The sequence below is a fragment of the Pseudonaja textilis genome, chromosome 14 (assembly GCF_049901715.1).
Source record: "Pseudonaja textilis isolate UNSWEBS1 chromosome 14, rPseTex1.2, whole genome shotgun sequence".
In the NCBI taxonomy this organism is placed as follows: Eukaryota; Metazoa; Chordata; class Lepidosauria; order Squamata; family Elapidae; genus Pseudonaja; species Pseudonaja textilis.
Genome location: NC_142003.1, coordinates 10,987,940 through 11,007,103, shown reverse-complemented (window position 1 = coordinate 11,007,103; position 19,164 = coordinate 10,987,940). Strand labels below are relative to the sequence as shown.

General features: G+C 43.5%; 1 protein-coding gene across 4 annotated transcripts in view; it reads right to left on the bottom strand.

Annotated features, from left to right (window-relative positions):
- WDR90 (WD repeat domain 90) overlaps positions 1-19,164 on the bottom strand; it is a 57,296-nt gene that overhangs the window by 14,378 nt on the left and 23,754 nt on the right. For 3 of the 4 annotated variants that reach the window (XM_087912514.1, XM_087912511.1, XM_087912513.1), the window contains 15 exons: positions 16,256-16,491; positions 15,131-15,270; positions 13,210-13,340; positions 11,636-11,766; positions 10,770-10,931; positions 9,928-10,056; positions 8,634-8,767; positions 8,497-8,534; positions 7,682-7,813; positions 6,306-6,491; positions 4,775-4,875; positions 3,841-3,940; positions 2,874-2,995; positions 961-1,120; positions 86-276 (listed from right to left, as the gene is read on the bottom strand). In XM_087912514.1, the coding sequence (XP_087768640.1) occupies positions 86-276; positions 961-1,120; positions 2,874-2,995; positions 3,841-3,940; positions 4,775-4,875; positions 6,306-6,491; positions 7,682-7,813; positions 8,497-8,534; positions 8,634-8,767; positions 9,928-10,056; positions 10,770-10,931; positions 11,636-11,766; positions 13,210-13,340; positions 15,131-15,270; positions 16,256-16,491 (2,093 nt within the window). The remainder of the gene's footprint in view (positions 1-85; positions 277-960; positions 1,121-2,873; positions 2,996-3,840; positions 3,941-4,774; positions 4,876-6,305; positions 6,492-7,681; positions 7,814-8,496; positions 8,535-8,633; positions 8,768-9,927; positions 10,057-10,769; positions 10,932-11,635; positions 11,767-13,209; positions 13,341-15,130; positions 15,271-16,255; positions 16,492-19,164) is intronic. The other variant, XM_087912512.1, reaches the window with a different exon arrangement.

Here is a 19,164-nt window from a genome sequence, read left to right as displayed (position 1 = left end):
AGCAGGCTCCGTGACTGTCGTAAGTTGAGGACTCCTTGTAAAATTGGGCAAAACGTCAAGTGTATTTTGGGGAGGGAATACCTACCTTGAGGCTGATGTCCGAGCCCTGTTGCTTCATCAGCCAGAAGGTCACAGCTCCCTTCCCCACGCAGGCAAGCTGTCCCACGGAAAGGGGATTAAAGGCCAGGTCGTGTACAGGCTCAGCAAGACGGGTGGAGGACACGAGGTCGTAAGTCTGGGAGTTCCACAAGGCAACGACTCTGTCTACATAATCTCCTGCAGGCAGAGAAGTGGATGCCAGTCTGTTTTTCTATACACATACATGGATTTATTTATGAAATCTTGATGCCTGATAAACCTGGACTTCTTCCTAGCATCTAGGTACGCTTTGCTTTTCTTGGATTCAAAATAACCTTAAGTGCAAGAGCGCTTAAGACTTATATCATACAAGAAAAACTTGTACAAGATGTTTTAAAGGGGACATCTCCCACCAGCTAGGCTAGCCAACATGTATGGAAACCAATCACCCAACTGTTGGAAGTGCTGTTCTGACCCAACACCTTTTTCAATAAGAACCAAAGGGAACAGAAACCTTTTAATGATTTTACAAATCCCCAGTTAAAAGGCTGCTGCAAACTAGTTAACTTTCATAAGCACACACCTCGCCAAAACTGTATGAGGCTTTTAAGATGTGTAGAGTTCAACTCATAGAATCCCCCAGCCTGCTATGAAACTTACACATTTTAAAGCCAAAGGCTGCATATTTAAAGGCCTCACTCGCAATTTTTGGAAAAATACGGAGCTAAATGAAATACCTAGCTTCCAGTTAGGATGCCAACAGCGAGTGTCATTTCTTGGTTCAAGCTAAGCCCACAAAAATGCACCCACCCACCACAACTGGTCATGAGATGCCACTCGTGGAATGCTGGATACCTTCTCATCCCCCTTGGCTATACCAACCTAGCGTGACAAGGAAGCGGTCGTCCTGAGAATATGCCATGGCTTGCACTTGGTTTTCGTGATGAAAGAGGATTTTTTCACAAGTCCCATTTTGTACGTTCCAGACGCACATTTGACACCGCTGGTCTCCCCCACCTTGGGCAGAGGCCGAGGCCAGAACCTAGAGAGCAAACAACCCATGTCATCAGGGAGATCTCAGTATAAAGAGCTAGGAGATTTAACTGTTTAACCAACAGAAAAATGCAACTAGGCTATTTAAAAAAAAAAATGAAGTAGTGGCAACTCAAAGCCAGAGAGAGAGAGAGATGGGGAGAAAATGAGTTTTTAAGTCTGCTCGAAACCACCTTCAGGCAAAGGACTGTGTTGTCCATGTGTCTCGGGATTAAAAAAAAACCACAGGCAATTTCCAGCAGGGTTAAAACACATTAAGATACATGAAGATTTTTTAACCAGGGGTGGGCTGCTACCAGTTCGAACCAGTTCACACTGGCTCGGGTGAACCGGATGTTAATTTTATATCTGGTTCATCGAACCGGTAGTTGCAACGACTGGCTGACCCCGCCCAACCCTCCCCTCCCCTTTCAGGAGTCTCCATGTGCTCCATTTAGGATCCCAAATTAGTGCAGGGCCTGCACTGAGGCTTAAGGAGAGTGAAAAATGGGTCTCCAGGAGGCTCCAGAAGGCCGGAAAAGGGCCGGTTTCCAACCACCAGAGAGCCTCTGAAGGCTGGGGGGCGGGGGCGTTTTCACCCTCCAGGGGCTTGAGGAAAGTCTCTGGAGCCTGAGGAAGGCAAAAAAATGTCCCCCTCCACCGTGGTGCAAGAGGTCAACTAGGCCACCCTCACCACGCCCACCGCCCAACCAGCAACCGGGCAGAGAACCGGCTGCTAAATTTTTTGAAGCCCACACCTGGTTTTAACAGAGATGGTGCCAATTGGTTAAGTTTCAAAACAGGAGTAGAATCCGAAGAATATATCTTAACTTTTAGGAACAGCTCAGAATAAACTGCTTTCTCCCACTTGTACTGTCTACATATCATTAAGCAGGTTTCCTGCATGGGCTATTGCAAAAAAAAACAAACAAAAAAACCAACCTTGTCCACTTACATGAAAAGCACTTTGGATATTTATATAGTATGCACACTTATTTGTATGTGAGAGAAGAGTTCTGTCACACACACACACACAAAATGAGTCACATGATCACATTCTGGGAACCTGGCAACCTGCTCACATTTATGGGCATTTGCAGCAACCATAATTTTTGCTGAGTTTTTGCCTGTTTCCAGTATTTACTCCCAGTTTCTGGGATAAAAAAAAATGGCCACTGGAAAAATGGACTTCTTTAACGAAGAAACTCCCAAAAAGCACCCAAAGGCCAGACAAGGAATAATGGATGGAAACTGATCAAGGAGAGATTCAACCTGGAAATAAGGAGAAACTTTTTGACGGTGAGAATAATCAATTGATGGAACAGAAGTTCCCTTCAGAAGTCGTGGGAGCTTCATCACTGGAAGCTTTCAAGAAGAGACTGGACTGCCATCTGTCAGAAATGAGGTAGGGTCTCCCGCTTGGGCAGGGGGTTGGACTAGATGATCTACGAAGGTCCCTTCTAACTCTGATTAGGTGTTATTTGGTAATGACTGCAGCATTCTCTTAATGTCCACAGTGTTTGCTTGATGTCGGCCACAAAGCAGTTCATAAAATTAGGCACGGAGACCCTCCACTGAATGACAGCTATAACTTACGACCATAATTCTGGGCTCAGTTCTGGTGGTTAGGGAAGGATTACCTTATATTCAAAAACAATCACAACCTGAGCGAGCTTCAATAAATTCCCATTTCGTCCGATCCAACCAACACATTTTGTGATACCAGTAAAATTCCCTGTGGGAAAATGGTGGGATGACCATACCTGGGCATTATGACTGAGAGCTAAGGTTGAAATCTCTTCCGGGTGACCCAGCCAATGCTGTTGGGATCCAGAGTGCAAGTCTTCCACAATCAGCACACAACCACAGCTGTAGGCAAAGAAACCTGGTTGGGGGGAGAAATAACCTATAACAGCTAGAATCTCTCACACACACACCCCACACACATTTTCCCCGATAAGATGTATATGTCCCCCAGATTACAACATGCAGCTAGACTTAAGGATATTGTTCTGACCCGGCTTCCAGACAAGACAAACCCACTGTAGTTAACTACCTATTCATCTCCACCCCCTGCCTTTTATCCCCAGAGCTAGGGTGGGACTTCCCTAGCAGTGGTGGCTCTTCCATCCCAAGGACCGGCCCATGGATTTCCACTGCTCTCCTCTCCTCTGCCTTCTGAGTTTTCTTAATTAGGAGTGCCGGCAGCCCTGGCAAAAAGCAGGCAAACAAGTCTGTCTGGCAGGGAACTGAATAGTTTGTCTGCCACATCGATTCATCTCCGTCCCCTGCCTTTTATCCCCAGAGTTAGGGTGGGGCTTCGCTAGCAGCGGTAGCTCTACTGTCCCAAGGACCGGCCTGTAGATTTCTACTGCTCTCCTCCCCTCTGCCTTCTGCACAGCCGCAGGTCAGGCACTGGGCCCAGCTGTTCCTCCTCTTCCTCATCAGCCACCTCGATGTGGGCGCTGTTGACTCTCCCTCTGAAGGCTGATGGACAGCCCAGGCTCCGCCTCTGCCTCTATCTCTTGACAGGTCCCTCCTTCCCTCTTCACTCTCAGAGCTCTCATATTGCTCTGATGCTGGCCCTGATTCTCACGCCGCCTCTTCATCGGATTCAGCTGCCAGAGAGACTTTGAAAGCCTTTCAAAAGATTCCAAAGGCTGCCATTGTTCCATTGAGGGCTTGGTAAACGAAGGGAACAAAATCTTTGATGTTATGTGACGGCTGTACCTGTGTCAGGGTTCCACACCATGTTCCCTCGGGCGTTCCCATTGTAGCCAATCACAGCTTTCAGCTTCAGAGCCTCGTTAGCAGTTGGAGAAGAAAAGACCTGAGAAGCCAAACGCGAGCCCAGTTTAGATTGCTAGACAGGTAGTCCTCAGCTTATGACTTAGCCAGAAATTTCTGTTGCTAAGTCAGACGTTCGTTCAGTGAGTTTTGCCCCATTTTATGGACTTTCGTGCCAGAGCTTATTAAGGGAATCACTGTAGTTGTTTAGTTATTAACACAGTCGTTAAGTGAATCTGGCTTCCCCATTGACTTTGTTTGTCAGAAGGTCGCAAAGGAGGATCACAGGGCCCCAGGACACGGCAACCGTCATAAATTTGAGCCAGTTGCCAAGCGTCCAAAATTCGATTACATGACCGTGAGGATGACGCAATCGTTTTAAAGTGTGACAAATGGTCATAAGTCACTCTTTTCATTGCCGTTGCAACTTTGAACAGTCACTAGGTGAACTGTTGTAAGTAGAGGATAACTTGTACTCTACGCATCCGTAGACAAATGAGCACTGCTTGTTAAATTATTTTACGGTTATTCTCCCGAGAAAAATGATTGCAGAATAGCTAAGCCATTGATCAACATTTCTCGGAGTGGGTTAATCACACCAAATTATGGTTTGCTTGGCTTTGCCTTACCCAGCCTTTTAAGGTTTGTAAACCAGGACTGGCAGCTGAGCAAACGAACCCAGCAAATTAGTTTTATACGATAAATCAGGGGTCCCCAAACTTGGCAACTTTAAGACTTGTGGACTTCAACTCCCAGAATCCTCCGGCCAGTTGAAGTCCAACAAGTCTTAAAGTTGCCAAGTTTGGAGACCTCTGCAATAAATCATCACTGAACAACTGACAACCTTCTCTCCCCAGATTGTCAAACTGGGTCTCACCTTGGAAGGTGCAGAAGATTTGAAACGGGGTATGAAGTGCCGGTAGCAGTCTGGCCGGATGATATTTTGGGGTAACGACCCTTTTGTTTCCTTTCCTCTGTCTAGTGCACGAGAAAAAACAAACATGCTGAGTTTGTCTTAACATTTTAATATTCTAGCTCTAAAAAGATCACTTAAATCCAAATATTTTGTTAGTATCTTGGGATAGAACGTACTGTAACTTTGAATCTTACTTTACAATTCATACTGTGCTAACTTCTGCCACTGATATTTATGAACTGCCTGGAGTGACCCTGTCGTTTATAAAATGGTATGTTCAGGTGTTTAAAAGCAGTTAGTTATAGATTCAAAATTCTAACCAAATTCCATGGTATTTGTAGATTCCCTGCTTCTTCATTTCATGTTTTATCTTTCTATAATTTTTCTCCTCTTTTCATTTATCTTTTTTTTAATTGCTTAATAATTTTTTTTTTTTTAAAAAGGAAAGAAAGAACAAATATCTAATCACATTTTTCTGCTCACCACTGCTGGAAATCATTCACCACGATGTCACTGAGCTGGCCGTTCGTTTTTGTTGCACACTCAGCCGGATGCTCAGACTGGATTTGGCATTTTTGTCTACCTACCAAGTCCTTCCCGAGGACCTGGGGTAGGCAGATCTGGATGCTGGATGATGTTAAAAGCAGAGGTGGGATTCAAATCTCTTCACAACCGGTTCTGTGGGCATGGCCTAATTTGTGGGTGTGGCTTGGTGTCATGTGACTGGGTGGGTATGGCTTGCTGGCTAGGCGTGGCTTGGTGGTCACATGACTGGCTAGGCATGGCTTGTATGTAAATGTTGAATTTTTTGAATTTACATCAATTGTAAATATTGTGTAAATATTGATTTTTTTTTATAAAAAAGAGCAACTTTTTACCCAAAATCAGGCAAAGAAGGCAGGCAGATTGAGTTGCTCCCAGAATCACAGATCTGCAATCTGCTACCTGAGTCTGCACTGAAAAATAGAAGCTTCAGACCTAAGGAAGGCTCAGCTCTGTTTTAGATTAGCTAGAAAGCAAGAAATCCAAACTATTTCCTGTTTTCTAGCTAATCTAAATCTCCGGGCATAGCTGATAGTCGGATCAGCTGATGGTCGGGGGAAAAAAAAGAAAAAATAGCAACTTACCAAAAAATTAGGAGCGCATGCCAGGTAAGAAGTGAGTGGGTAGGGCAGGGAGGGGCGGGGCCAGCCAATGGCACAATTTTCCAGCTCTCCAAACTGTGCAGAATCGTAACAATAGGTTCTATAGAACCGGTCCGACCAGGCAGAATCCCATCCCCGGTTAAAGGTCACAGGATATAAGTTGTTCTGAGTAAGATTGCTTTTTGCAATTGACCGGTGGTGATTTTGTCAGTGCTGATGGTGTTCAACTATTACAATCGAATTTATTTGGTATTCATCTCGCAGTTCAAAGAGACTCTGAACCTATTCACTTTTCTTCCCTTAAAATGTGGACTCTTTTAAAAGTTGACCAGGATATGTCAACTTACCACCTCCTGCAGGACTGTGAGGGCTTGAACAAATTGGAGTGACATTAGGTTTCACAGGCAGAGGCCCTTCATGTTGGATAATGTCATTCAGCACAAGAACTGAGTGGCCAGCAGTCCCGTTAACAGCTTCCCCATTCTTTCCTTTCAAGCAGGCTTCTCTTTCTTCTTCAGAGTCAGACCAAGTGTCTGGAAGAGAGAAAGGAGAGGAAAATGACAGAAAGGAAGCAACTGGCTCCATATACTTTTAGAACAACCGGAAGACGTGGAGAGACCTGGCTCATAGAATCACCAAGAGTCAGACATGACTGAATGAATAACTTCTTCATTCTCAACCTCAGGAATCTTAAGGATGGGTGGATTTCAACTCCCAGAATTTCCAGCCACCGTGGAGAGTTGAAGTCCACCTCTTTTAAAATTCTTGAGATTGAAAGACGCTGTTTAAGAAGATAAGAGAAATAAAAGAATGAAACCCATTTAGGAGCTGCCTAATTCATATATTTTCCCACTGCAGAGACAATCTTCAAGAGGATCTTGGTTGCTGCCTTGGAAAGGGAATTCAGGACAAGAGGACAACCTCTCCAGAGGCTGTGGTAGATATACAGCATTATGCTGGCACTCCCACAAACAGAGAAATGTATAGTCAAATTCTCACAGGCATTTTCTGAGAATTACACCCTGGTCAGAATCCCCGTTTCGTGCAGAAGGAAATGAGATTGGGGACCAAGACAGAAAACTGTCAAAAAAGAAAGGAGCGATCTTTATTTATTTTCCATGGATTATTTATTTGAATATATTAACCTCCCAAATTCCAATGGACCACTTATCTCCTCTTTCCTTTCCAGCTGGTTAGATACATAGTTAGGGCCTATCTTATGGGATAGGGATGGGGTGGCTCAGTGGCCAAGATGCTGAGCTTGTCAATCAGAAAGGTCGGCAGTTCGAATCCCTAGCACTGCGTAATGGAGTGAGCTCCTGTTACTTGTCCCAGCTTTTGCCAACCTAGCAGTTCGAAAGCATGTAAAAATGCAAGTAGAAAAATAGGGGCCATTTTGGTGGGAAGGTAAGAGCACCCCGTGCGCCTTCGGTGTTTAGTCATGCCGGCCACATGACCACCAAGACGTCTCCGGACAGCACTGGCTCTCCGGCTTTGTAACAGAGATGAGCACGGCCCCCTAGAGCTGGAAACGACTAGCATGTATGTGCAAGGGGAACCTTTATCTTATGGGATAACTGGTATCATCTTTAATGAAAAGACAAGACCATTGTGCTTTGATCAAACGTCTCTGGAAAGGCAGGCAACCAGGAGAGGCATTAAGTTGCCTGGAGTATAGAGAAGTCCTGACTGGTTCCTATGGTGATGAATTCTCTTTGCTCACCCTGTTCCACCAGTCGGTGCAGAGCACTGAGATCCAGACATGGAGGAGACACCACAGTAGGCAAAGGAACCAGCTGGCGGGGGGCATCACTGGAGCCAGGAGGTGAATTTTGTACCTTCTCCAAATTAGGGTCTGGGAACAAACAAGAGGCAACATAGAAGGGTGGGTTAGGCTTCAGATGTCCAGGTTCAGATCTTCACTCTGACTCTGTGTAACTTTGTGCCGAATATCCACTCTCACCCAAAACCAGGTTTATAATTTCATTGCAAAGATTGCACCAGGAACAGGGGAAGAGGTGGAGATATATTCCCAATATCTTTTGACACACAGTTTTGTTCAGATCTAATGTCATCTCTCTCTCTTTCTACTATGGAACATTAGGCGGATTGCCAGGACAGAGGGAGTGCAATTGAGAACAGCAGCAGGGGTGTCCAACCTTGGCAACTTTATGACTCGTGGACTTCAACTCCCAGAATTCCCCAGCCAGCCTGAGAATTGAAGTCCACAGTTCTTAAAGTTGTTAAGGTTGGACACCCTGATATAGTTTGGTTGGGAGGAAGAAAGTTAAGATGCCTCCTTCCTAACAGTTCCCAGAGTATATGTTAATGGTGCAAGTAACTCTTATATTGCTGAATTGACTTTCTTTATTTTATTGGCCATGGTTCCGTTGAAATTTATTTGATGTTTGTATTTATTGAATTGTCCTACAGTGAGTTGCCCAATTCTGAACTATTAAATATCAACCTCACATCTTGTAGGCTTGCTGTGGAAGAATCAACACCAGCTGTGTTACTCAACAGCAAATGCCAACTTACCAACTTGAAGAACCACTAAGGGCCCAGGAGAATCGGTCCTGCAATCAGAACACAAGAGTCCAAATAAGATGACAAGATTCAAACCTAGAGACGGGTTCAAAAAGATATCTTCAAGGTGTTAATGAGGAAACACTTACTCGTCCCTGAAGGACTCCTCTGCAAAGACACCTAGGAAATCCCAAAGGAAGATGGCGTCTCCAACACTGAAGACCTGCTTTTGGTCAGCAGTGAACCTCACCTGCTGTATTGGTTCAGAGTGACCGATGAACACCTGGGAGGACAAAAACGCGGAAGACAACTTTCTCCTTCAGAGCTTCCACTTCCATGGCTTGGGGTTAATATTGTTCCTAGACAGGGTTTACTACTACAGGAAGGATCATGGTATTATTCGACATTTCAGCTCATAACCTCATCCTGTCTGTGGCTTTAAGGAGAAACTTGGACCCTTAGCTTCAGAACACAATTTTCATTTTAGCATATGATCCGGCTCACCTTCTGGACTGGCAAGAATATTTTATGAAGGATGCTTCTTCTCTTCTAGCAATTCTCAGTTTAGGTATAACTGTTTTTACCCAATAAGGGAAGTAGTTTTTAACTTAAGATGCAAATGACCCAGAAGCGTTATTTTTTTTTTCTTTTAATGACCCAGTAGATCCCTTGCATTGGGACGAAGTCGAGGCAACTGAATGGAGCTGAGCCTTTACAGGCCGGATGCCCTTCCAGGCGCCTATGTGGAGTTTGCAGCAGATATTTTCTCATTGTGCCCAGAGAAAGAAAACCTGCCGCTACCTAGGATCGAACGGACAACCTCCTGATTGTGAGGTGACACCTCCACCTCTAGGTCACTACGCCGCTTCGAGGCACTGATTAGAAGTTAAAAGCAGCAGATATTTATCTAAACCTTAAATATTTAGAGTCATATAGCGGATAACTTATTCTACCCCATATCTATCTATCTATCTATCTATCTATCTATCTATCTATCTATCTATCTATCTATCTATCTATCTATCTATCTATCTTTCTTTCTATCTATCTATCTATCTATCTACCTACCTACCTACCTACCTACCCACCTACCTACCTACCTATCATCTATTAGATATTAATCTCTCTCAGACACATGCTATCACCTATTAATCTATCATCTATCTACCACCCATCTATCATCTATCTACAATCAATCAATCCATCAGTCTAGCTATCTATGTATCTATCTATCTTTCTCTCTCTCTCTCTCTTTCTCTCTCTCCCACACTCACCCACACAAACACACTCACACACACACTTTTTGGTCTCATTGGTTCCATTCTAATCCATTTCTATTAACATTGTTCAACTGAATGTTGTATTATTTTAATATGCCTATCAAGTAATCATAAGTAATGAGGAGGAAAGAAGAGAAATCTAAGATCGCCCCGACTTACTTACCTGGCAGCTGACATCAAATCTCATTTCATAATCCCACACTTTGATAGTTCTATCACCGGCTGTGAGAACATACCGGCCATCGGGACTCAGCGTTAAAGAAGAACAAGACTGTCTGTGAACTTGAGGGACCTGCAAACGATAGAGATCACTGCTAACACTGGATCCCCTTCTGGAGCCAAAGGCCTTCCATTTAGGCAGCAAAACCCATAGCACATTCCTGTACCCTGTGCAGTTTACAGCTTCAGCTCATCTCTTCTGGTGTCAGTCAGTACATCAATTTAAAATCTTCAAAAACACCCAGGCAAGCATCGACCCAGGTAGTCCTCAACGGTCACAATTGAGCCCAAAATTTCTTTTGCTAAGTGAGACAATTAAGTGAGTTTTGCGCCTTAGTACGACCTTCCTTTCCACAGTTGTTAATTGAAACACTGTAGTTGTTAAGTTAGTCACATGGTTGTTAAGTGAATCTGGCTTCCCCATTGATTTTTGCCTGCGAGAAGGTCGCAAAAGGGGATCATGTGATCCCAGGACACTGCGACCGTCGTAAATGCAAGTTTGTTGCTTAAGTGTCTGGATTTCGATCATGTGAACCATGGGGATGCTGCAACGGTCATAAGTGTGGGAAATGGTCATAAGTCACTTTTTTCCCCAGTGCTGTTGTAATGTCAAAATGGGCACTAATCGAACTATTGATGACTACTTTTATTTAGTAATAATTCAGCAATTTTAGATCCACAGAACTTGTGGGATTTTCCTCACAAGAAATGGGTAAACAGAAAAATATGGCAATCAGAAGGAAGTCCCCACCTCTGAAAGGGAAACAAAAATTGTAGATCTCCTACCACTCGGATTAAGCGTCCAGACTTGGCATCCAGCACCAGGATTTTCTGGGAGGAGGTTGACACCAAAAGAGGGCCGAGAGGAAAAGGGGCGAAGCAAAGTCTCAATGCAACATCCAGGGCCGTGCTGTCCAGATCCAGTACGCTCACGTCGATTCTTAGTAGCTGACGTGCATAAATAAGGACTTAACATTAACATGAATGTTAAAGAGCCGTAAGGAGTTAACAATAATATAATATAATATGCATAGTTGATCTATATAATATAAATTTTAATCTAAATTTAGAAGGGAAAGACTGTTGATATTGTGCACAAAAGATATACCAACAGACACACTGTACAATGGAAAGATGGTTTTATATGATGTTTCATGTTTGTATTTGTCAATGTTTGTTGTTAAAATAAATTAAAAACATTTAAAAAAACATTAATGTTAAGTAGCTGAAGCTACTTCTGCTGCCTGCAATTTAGCGGTTGTATAATTCGTGGATGGATGGAGATAGATAGATACCTAGAAAATCATGCTGTAGAAATAGTTTTCCAGAATAAATGAAACAAACAACCACGGTCTCCTGTAGATAGAAAATAATTAATATACTTATCTGGTACAGTTATTAGCTATATCTACAAGAGGCCATGTTTCTTGGTTTCTCCTCAGCAGCAGGAAACTCACTGCACATATTCTCTTATTGCTTAACAAAAAAAAAAGGCCATGTGTTTATCGATTATTTTACTTACTTTATTGTTTATTAAACAAGTTTATATAGCTGCCTAACTCATACCCAATGACTCCAGAGTTTCACAGGGTTTCACTAGAATTATATGAGTGAGAAATTCTACCGGCTTTTGAGATACAAGGAATAGTTACCTCATCCAGAGTATGGGCGTCCATGAGGGTGACGATGTATTTGGAAGGCCCCACAAAGGCCAAGAGACGTCCGTCGCAACTGACGGACAAAGCGTCAGGACCATGGTCAGCGTCTTGGGACACCACATTAGCTGAATGAGAGTGGGAGAATCAATTTCTGTTGTAAGTCATTTAGAGCAAGGGTCTTCAAACTTGGCAAGTTTTAAGGCTTGTGGACTTCAACTCCCAAAATTCCTGAGCTAACATGACTGGAGGAGGAATTCTGGGAATTGAAGTCCACATGTCTTAAAGTTGCCAAGTCTGAAGACCCCTGATTTAGAATAACAGAGTTGGAAGGGACCTTGGAGGTCTTCTAGTCCAGCCCCTTGCTCAGCAGGAACCCTACACCACTTCAGACAAATGATTATCCAATCTCTTCTTAAAAACTTCCAGCGTTGGAGCATTCACAATTTCTGACAGCAAGCTGTTCCACTGATTCATTGTTCTGACTGTCAAGAAATTCCTCCTTAGTTCTAGGTTGTTTCTCTCCTTGAGTAGTTTCCACCCATTGCTTCTTGTCCTGCCCTCATGAGGAGTGTTAAGTCCAGTGCCCATTATTTTGCATAGCGGCCATTAAACAAACGTCACAGTCATTAAGCAAATCAATGTATTCCCATGGGTGCTTTTTTCCGGAAACTGTCCCAAACCATAAATCACAGTCACAAGACCGCATGGAACACTGGAATCAGCCATCACTTATGAGCTGGAGCCCAAATGCCCAAAATGTAGTCACGTGACTGTGGGGATGAGTGCAAATGTTGGAACTCCAGAACTTAAGTGGCTTTGTAAGGGCTACCATTGCAACTTTGAATGGCCGTTGCGGGAGACTTGTTGTAAGTTGAGGAATACCTATAGCAGGGGCAGCCAACCTTTTGGACCTCAAGGACCACCAAACTCATAATTTTAAATCCTGCGGAGCACTAATATGAATTTTGACTGGCGGTGCCTTGCTGACATTGGTGGGAAAGTCAGTCACATATTCCAGAGCTGCAGTAGTCAAAAGACTGGCCCTTTGGTCACTCTGGAGCTTTCTTTCTCTCCCCCCAAATCCGCCAGAAATGGGTCTTTGCCGGCGCAGCCTCTTGGAGCAGGAGGCCTTGCAGGGTCCCAAAGACTCATTTCTGGTGGAGTTTGGGGGAGAGAAAGAAAGACTTTTGCTGCTTTCCTTGCATGCAGCCAAAAGCAGAAGAAGAAAGAAGTGGAAAGAAGCAGCTCAGTGGCCAGGCCAGGCGCTTGGGGTGAGTGGAGTAAGTTCCCCCACTCCACCCTTCTCCCCCTCCCCTCACTACTTCATGTTGTTCCTAATGCAAGTGGTGCAAGCCTTGTGTTCCCACGGGCCATGTGGGTGGTGCAGCCTTCTGTTCCTGCGCAGCCTGGATTATTTGCTTTGGGGGGGGGGGAGTGCTTTGGGGAGGGTGACATTTCTCTGCAGACCACCAAAATTATCTTGTGGACCCCCAGTGCTCCCCGGCCCACCAGTTGGTGACCACTGACCTATAGTAAAGACTCACCTTTAGGTAGAGCAGAACACTTACCTAGCACTCGAACAGTGTGACTTTTCTGGACGGCACAGTTATAAAGACTCAGCGTCCCATGGGTGCAGGAACTGTACATGAAATGGCCGTCTGGAGAGAAGGTCAGACCTGTGATCAGTCCTCGGTGCTGCCTGTCCGATAGTCGGCCCGAAACAAAAAGGCAAAATGAGGTATGAACGTGAAGAATGAAACCAGCGGATGACAAAAACAATTGCTGTCAACTCATAAAATATCTCTATGGTCTTTTTAGAGTTTTAGGGGAGGGGGTGAGTAGTGCAGCCGCTTGCAAACCGAAACTGCATTCCATAAATGTTGTCAAAGATTGTTTCTAGGTGACTGAAGTTTCTGCCGCGCAAAATTCCAACTGGAGAACATGATGGATGACTGTTGGCTAGGGATGTGTCCCATTGGAGAATATGAATTATGATACACCCAGGGGGCGGGGGGAAACCAGGGTCAAGGATGATAATGAATTATGTGTCTCGGAGTCGGCTAGTTGTCAGAATGCCAGACAGTTTAATTCCCAATAAATCCTTTTTGAAATTTTGGAAGTTTGGCTCAAGACTCATGATTTAAATGGGGGTCACTGCTGGAATCCTGACAGCGGCCTTTATACCTCTCCAGCGCAAGGCATTTGGGTTTGTCTCCCTTCATTTTAAGCCCATAACAATCCTGTAGTGTCGAGCCGTCCTCAACTTGCAACAGTTTTGTGGCCAAAGTTACAACGCACTGAAAAAAGTGACTTGTGAGCGTTTTTCACAGTTATGACCGTTGTAGCATCCCGTTGATCATGTGATCCAAATTCCAGACTCTTCATATTCACCCCCTTTGCTGTGTGTCCCAAAGTCACATGATCCCCTTTTGCAGGACTTTCTGACAAGCCAAGCCAATGGGGAAGCCACATTCACTGAACAACCTGGTTACTCGCTTATCAACTGTAGCGATTCACATAACAACGGTGGCCAGAAAAATCATAAAGTGGGGCAAAACTCACTTAAACAAATGCCTCAGTCAACAACAGAAATTTGGGGCTCCATTGTGGTCATAAGTAGAGGACTATCTCTATTGGTCAGAGAGCAACTTGTTCAAACTCACCCAGGAAGTTATTTAATCAAGTAGGGTTTGAATCAACATTTCCTCCCCATGCCCCCCTGTTCCAAGTCCACTATAGTATATTTTTAGAGTTTACTTTTGCACTATAGTATATTTTTTTTAGAATTGTGTTATTTGTTGTAAAAAGGAGAGCATCTGCCAATGGAAAGGCAATAAAAATAGTGTCTCTTTCTCCAGGAATCTGGGTCAGGATGAGTAACATTTTCCCCATTGTTGACGCATCATACAGTTTAATGTTAATCACTGTATAATTATTTTAGTTTTCTCTAGTAGTATGTGTTATTTTTCTTTTCTATTTTTGTATGATGATTTGGGATGCTGCCCAGAATCTTTGAGCTGGGTGTCATGTTGAATGTTGTATATATAAATAGATAATTCAGAAACAGAAATGTTGTGATACAGGTAGTCCTTGTTTAGTGAGTGTTTCAAGTTATGACAGTGATAAAGAAACAACTTTGCAACCACTGCTCATGTTTACAGCCTTCCCAGGTCTGTAAACAAGCGAAAGCTGAAATGAGATTATAAGCATGATTAGAGTTTCACCTAGCTAGCACTTCACTTAATGACCAAATTGTCAGTCCCAGGTGGGGTCACTAATGATCACCTGGACTTAACATTTGACATATCACCCCAAATAAGTACATTTGTTTCGTTGTTTTTCTTTACTGCGTTATAGGCTGATATCAGTATTTATTTCATTTTTTTTTCCTCTTCCGAATAAATATTCCCTTTCAAACAACTCTCCCCCTCCTCTTCCAAGCATGCAAAACGTTCAAAACCTAACTATGAAACTACACAAAGGCTTTACTTGTGTTCTTCTAGTAGTCTTGAGGCAGCCAAGCTGATGGTCCTGACCACGCCAGTGTCGAAGCCGCAAGCAAAAATAGGTTGCAAGGGATGAAAAGCCACAGCGCACGGGATTTCATCGGAGGCCGTGAATTCATAAAGCTGTAAGGGGATAGAGTGGTATCCAGGTGAGACAGGAGGTAGCAGAAGGAAATGATCCAGGTGTTAAGTCTTGAATCTCAGACCAAGGCCTCACAAATAAGGAATCTCACAAGGTCTCACAAATAAGGAATTACTGCATCCAGTTTGGGTCACCATGATGTAAAAAAGATGTTGAGACTCTGGAAAGAGTGCAGAGAAGAGCAACAAAGATGATTAGGGGACTGGAGGCTAAAACATATGAAGAATGGTTGTAGGAACTGGGCCTGGCTAGTTTGAAGAAAAGAAGGATTAGGGATGACATGATAGCAGTCTTCCAATATCTCAGGGGCTGCCACAAAGAAGAGAAAGTCATATTTGGGGCATTTGATAGCTGATTCCAGTGTTTCATGTGGTCTTGTGGTCCAGATGTACAGTTGGGGACAGTTTCCGGCAAAAATTGCCCGTAGGAATACATTGATTTGCTTAATGACTGTGATGTTTGTTTAATGGCCCCTATGCAAAATAGCGGGCATTGGACTTAACACTCCTCATGAGGGCAGGCCAAGAAGCAATGGGTGGAAACTAATCAAGGAGAGAAGCAACCTAGAACTAAGGAGGAATTTCCTGACAGTCAGAACAATGAATCAGTGGAACAGCTTGCTGTCAGAAACTGTGAATGCTCCAACGCTGGAAGTTTTTAAGATCCTGGATAACCATTTGCCTGAAATGGTAGTGTTTCCTGGCTAAGTAGGGGGTTGAACTAGAAGACCTTCCAGATCTGCTATTCTGTTCTATTCTATTCTATTCTATTCTATTCTATTCTATTCTATTCTATTCTATTCTATTCTATTCTATTCTAACTTCCAGAAAGGTATAAGCTTCTACTGTTATAATAATGTTAAATTGTTAAGGTGCCACAAATGAGTATATATGTTTCTGTGTGTGTGTGTGTGTGTGTGTGTGTGTGTGTATGTGTGTGTTCTGCTAAACAAAGTTCCGAAATCACCTGCTGCATAGATTCGACATTCCAGATGCGAATGGTATTGTCTTCGGACACCGTCGCCAGCTGTTTCTGGGAACTGTCCACTGAAAACGCCAAGACCGTGCCCACGTGGGATCGCATAATCGTGCAGTAATTCCTCGACTGGATGTCCAGGCAGCCCACGTTCCCGGTGGCAGTGGTGCACAAAACCTTCAGGTTGTCTGGGCTGATTCGAACCGAACTCACTGGATGGTTGTGCTCTGAAAGAAAGATGCCAGTTTAGTCCGCCATTCAGGTGACATGGTTAGATTCACTGGACGGTGAGACATCTGGAGTTTCTTGGTGATGATGCAAATGAGATAAGGTGAGATGAGGAGGGATGGGATAAGATGATGAAGAAAGGTAAGTTAGGTAGGACAGGATAGGACAAGATAAGAAAAGACAACTTTTATTGTCATTTTTTACTGTGAGCACACTGGACCATATTAAAAATGAAATCCTGTTCCCTGCTCTCAAAAGAAAGTACTTATCTACTCATACCCATACATAACACATATATACACATGCTACATATATACATGCATATATATTGTCAACCCTGAAGCGAACCTGACCGAAGCCATTTTTGACCGTTTCTGTGTTGCCACACTGGAGCTGAGGGGATAGGGAGTGGGGATTTGAGATAGCTGGGATTTTGTAGCCAAAACAAAAATATTTTCTCTTGGTCGGAGGAAGAGAGTGATGTCACCTGGCAGCCAGACCACACCGTGATTGGACCATGTGATTGTTTTGGGAAAGTGGGAAAATTTTTAATTAAGTGAAAACCGTGGAAATCTTTAGTGTCGGTTTTCACTAGATCTGTGCCAATATGTTATTGCCCATAAACCTATTTTTTGAGGAATCTACCTGCTTTGGAGTTTTGCATGATATGGAATAATTCCTTGGAACCCTCACACACACATTAATCATTGTCCACTTTGAATACTTAGCGGAAAGAGGACCCTTGAAATAGTTACTTTAGTTTGGCAAGATTTCTGTGTATAGGTAAGGACCAGTAAAAGAAACTGCTCAGCAATTATTTCATTGTTTATTAAATTTATTGGTCGTCCACCTTACCACCGGGTAACTTCTACATGTCTTTCATATTTCTTGGGACGTGACACCCAGCTGGCTTTGTGTGTAAGGAAGGACTAAAACTCATGATCTCTCAGTTTCTAGCCTGATGCTTTAACCATGACATTAAAGTTGCTCTCAGAGAACTAGATAAATCTATGCAAAAAATAATAATAATGGTAATTCTAATAAGGGAGCGATTTGGTACATGTGAAATCTTCTCTCTGCTGTTATTACCCCCAGGCAAGCTGGTTGGTAGGAAATATTTCTCTACAGAGTAGGGCTGTTCTTTTTTAAAGTCACTGAATTTTCTTTTTCAAACTCTGGAAGCCACTGGCTTGGACATCTTTCAAAAGAGATCAAATTCACGAAGGATATGCCCTACTGTTTGGAGAGACATAAAGGAAACTGGATGTCTTGGGTCTTAAAAAAGACGACACAGGGAAGGGATATAACAGCACTGAGATGTCCAACTGTAGAACACGGAATGTCGCACACAAAAAGACAAGATCTGCTTTCTCTCTTAGCCCATCCTGCAGGACACAGAATAATGGGTTTAAATTATGGGAAGGCCGATTTCCACTGATGCTGGGAAACAGTTCCAGGCTGTTCAAAAGTGGGACCGATGATCAGGGGGAATGATGGACATTCAATCAATGTCTTAAAACAGAAGATGGACAGCCATCTATTAAGGAAGCTTTAATATAGATTCCAGCACTGAGTAGGACTGAAGTGAGACTGAATGATCTATGAAATAATAGAATATACTTGTAGCTCGGGTTTTACATTTTGGCAGTGGTTTACTCTCCAAGCTTGTTCCAATTTAGTGTCCGAACGTTTCGTTACCAGACTAGGTAACATCATCAGCAGGACTGTCTTGTCCTATTATCCTTAGCTTATAAATGTCATGTGTATCAGTTGGTTATTTCGATGGTTGTTCATTTGGAGCTGCTCAGAAATTAAAGTATCGCTGCAAACGAACAACCAGCCAAATGGCCATACTGGCACATAAGACATTTTTATAAGCTAAGGATAATACAACAAGACAATTCTGCTGATGATGTTGCCTAGTATGGTTAGGAAACGTTTAGAAGCTAATGTTGTGGTTCGCTGGCAGCCAGTGCAGACCGCAGCAGAATAGTGGGGAAGAACGGGGACCAGTCTGGAGAGGACTCGGACAAGGGCCCTGTGTCCGATGCAGAGATGGGGCCAGGACCATCTGGGAGTAGGTGCTGCCTTCGGAGCCTGGCAGCAGCGAGGCAGAAGAACAAGGGGAGCCTGTTCCCAGTGCATGTGTGCGCAGAGCTGCTAGAAGGCAAGAGCAGCTGAGACAAAAAGGGCAACTCGGGAATAAGGCTTGGAGGTGATTGCCCCTCCCATAAGGTATAAAGGACAGGCAAAGGTGATGAAACCTTTGCAGGAAGCAAAGTCGTTAGTTCTGTTCGGATTAATCCTTGAAGCTGTGTGGACTTTGTACTTTGGTTGGCTTTTTTTAGTTCCTTCGGCACTTTAGTTGTTGGCAGCAATTCAAAGGAGAGAAAGGTGGGTGCTTATCTCGAGCGACTGTTTGGGATTCATTACAGGCTGGGAATGCACATAATTCCCAGCGTTGAAATTAAACAAGAGTTGTTTTAACTAAGTGTGTGCTTAATTATGATCTCAGGAAGCCTTGGTCAGAACAACTAAATGGAACAATCTATTTCAAGTCTGTATAGGTTATTTAATGACTGTATAACTACCTGAGGTCACGGATTAAAACTCCTTCAAGGTCAGAAGGAGCCCAGAAATTTGCTCTCAGATGAGCAAATTTAAGTCCTCCA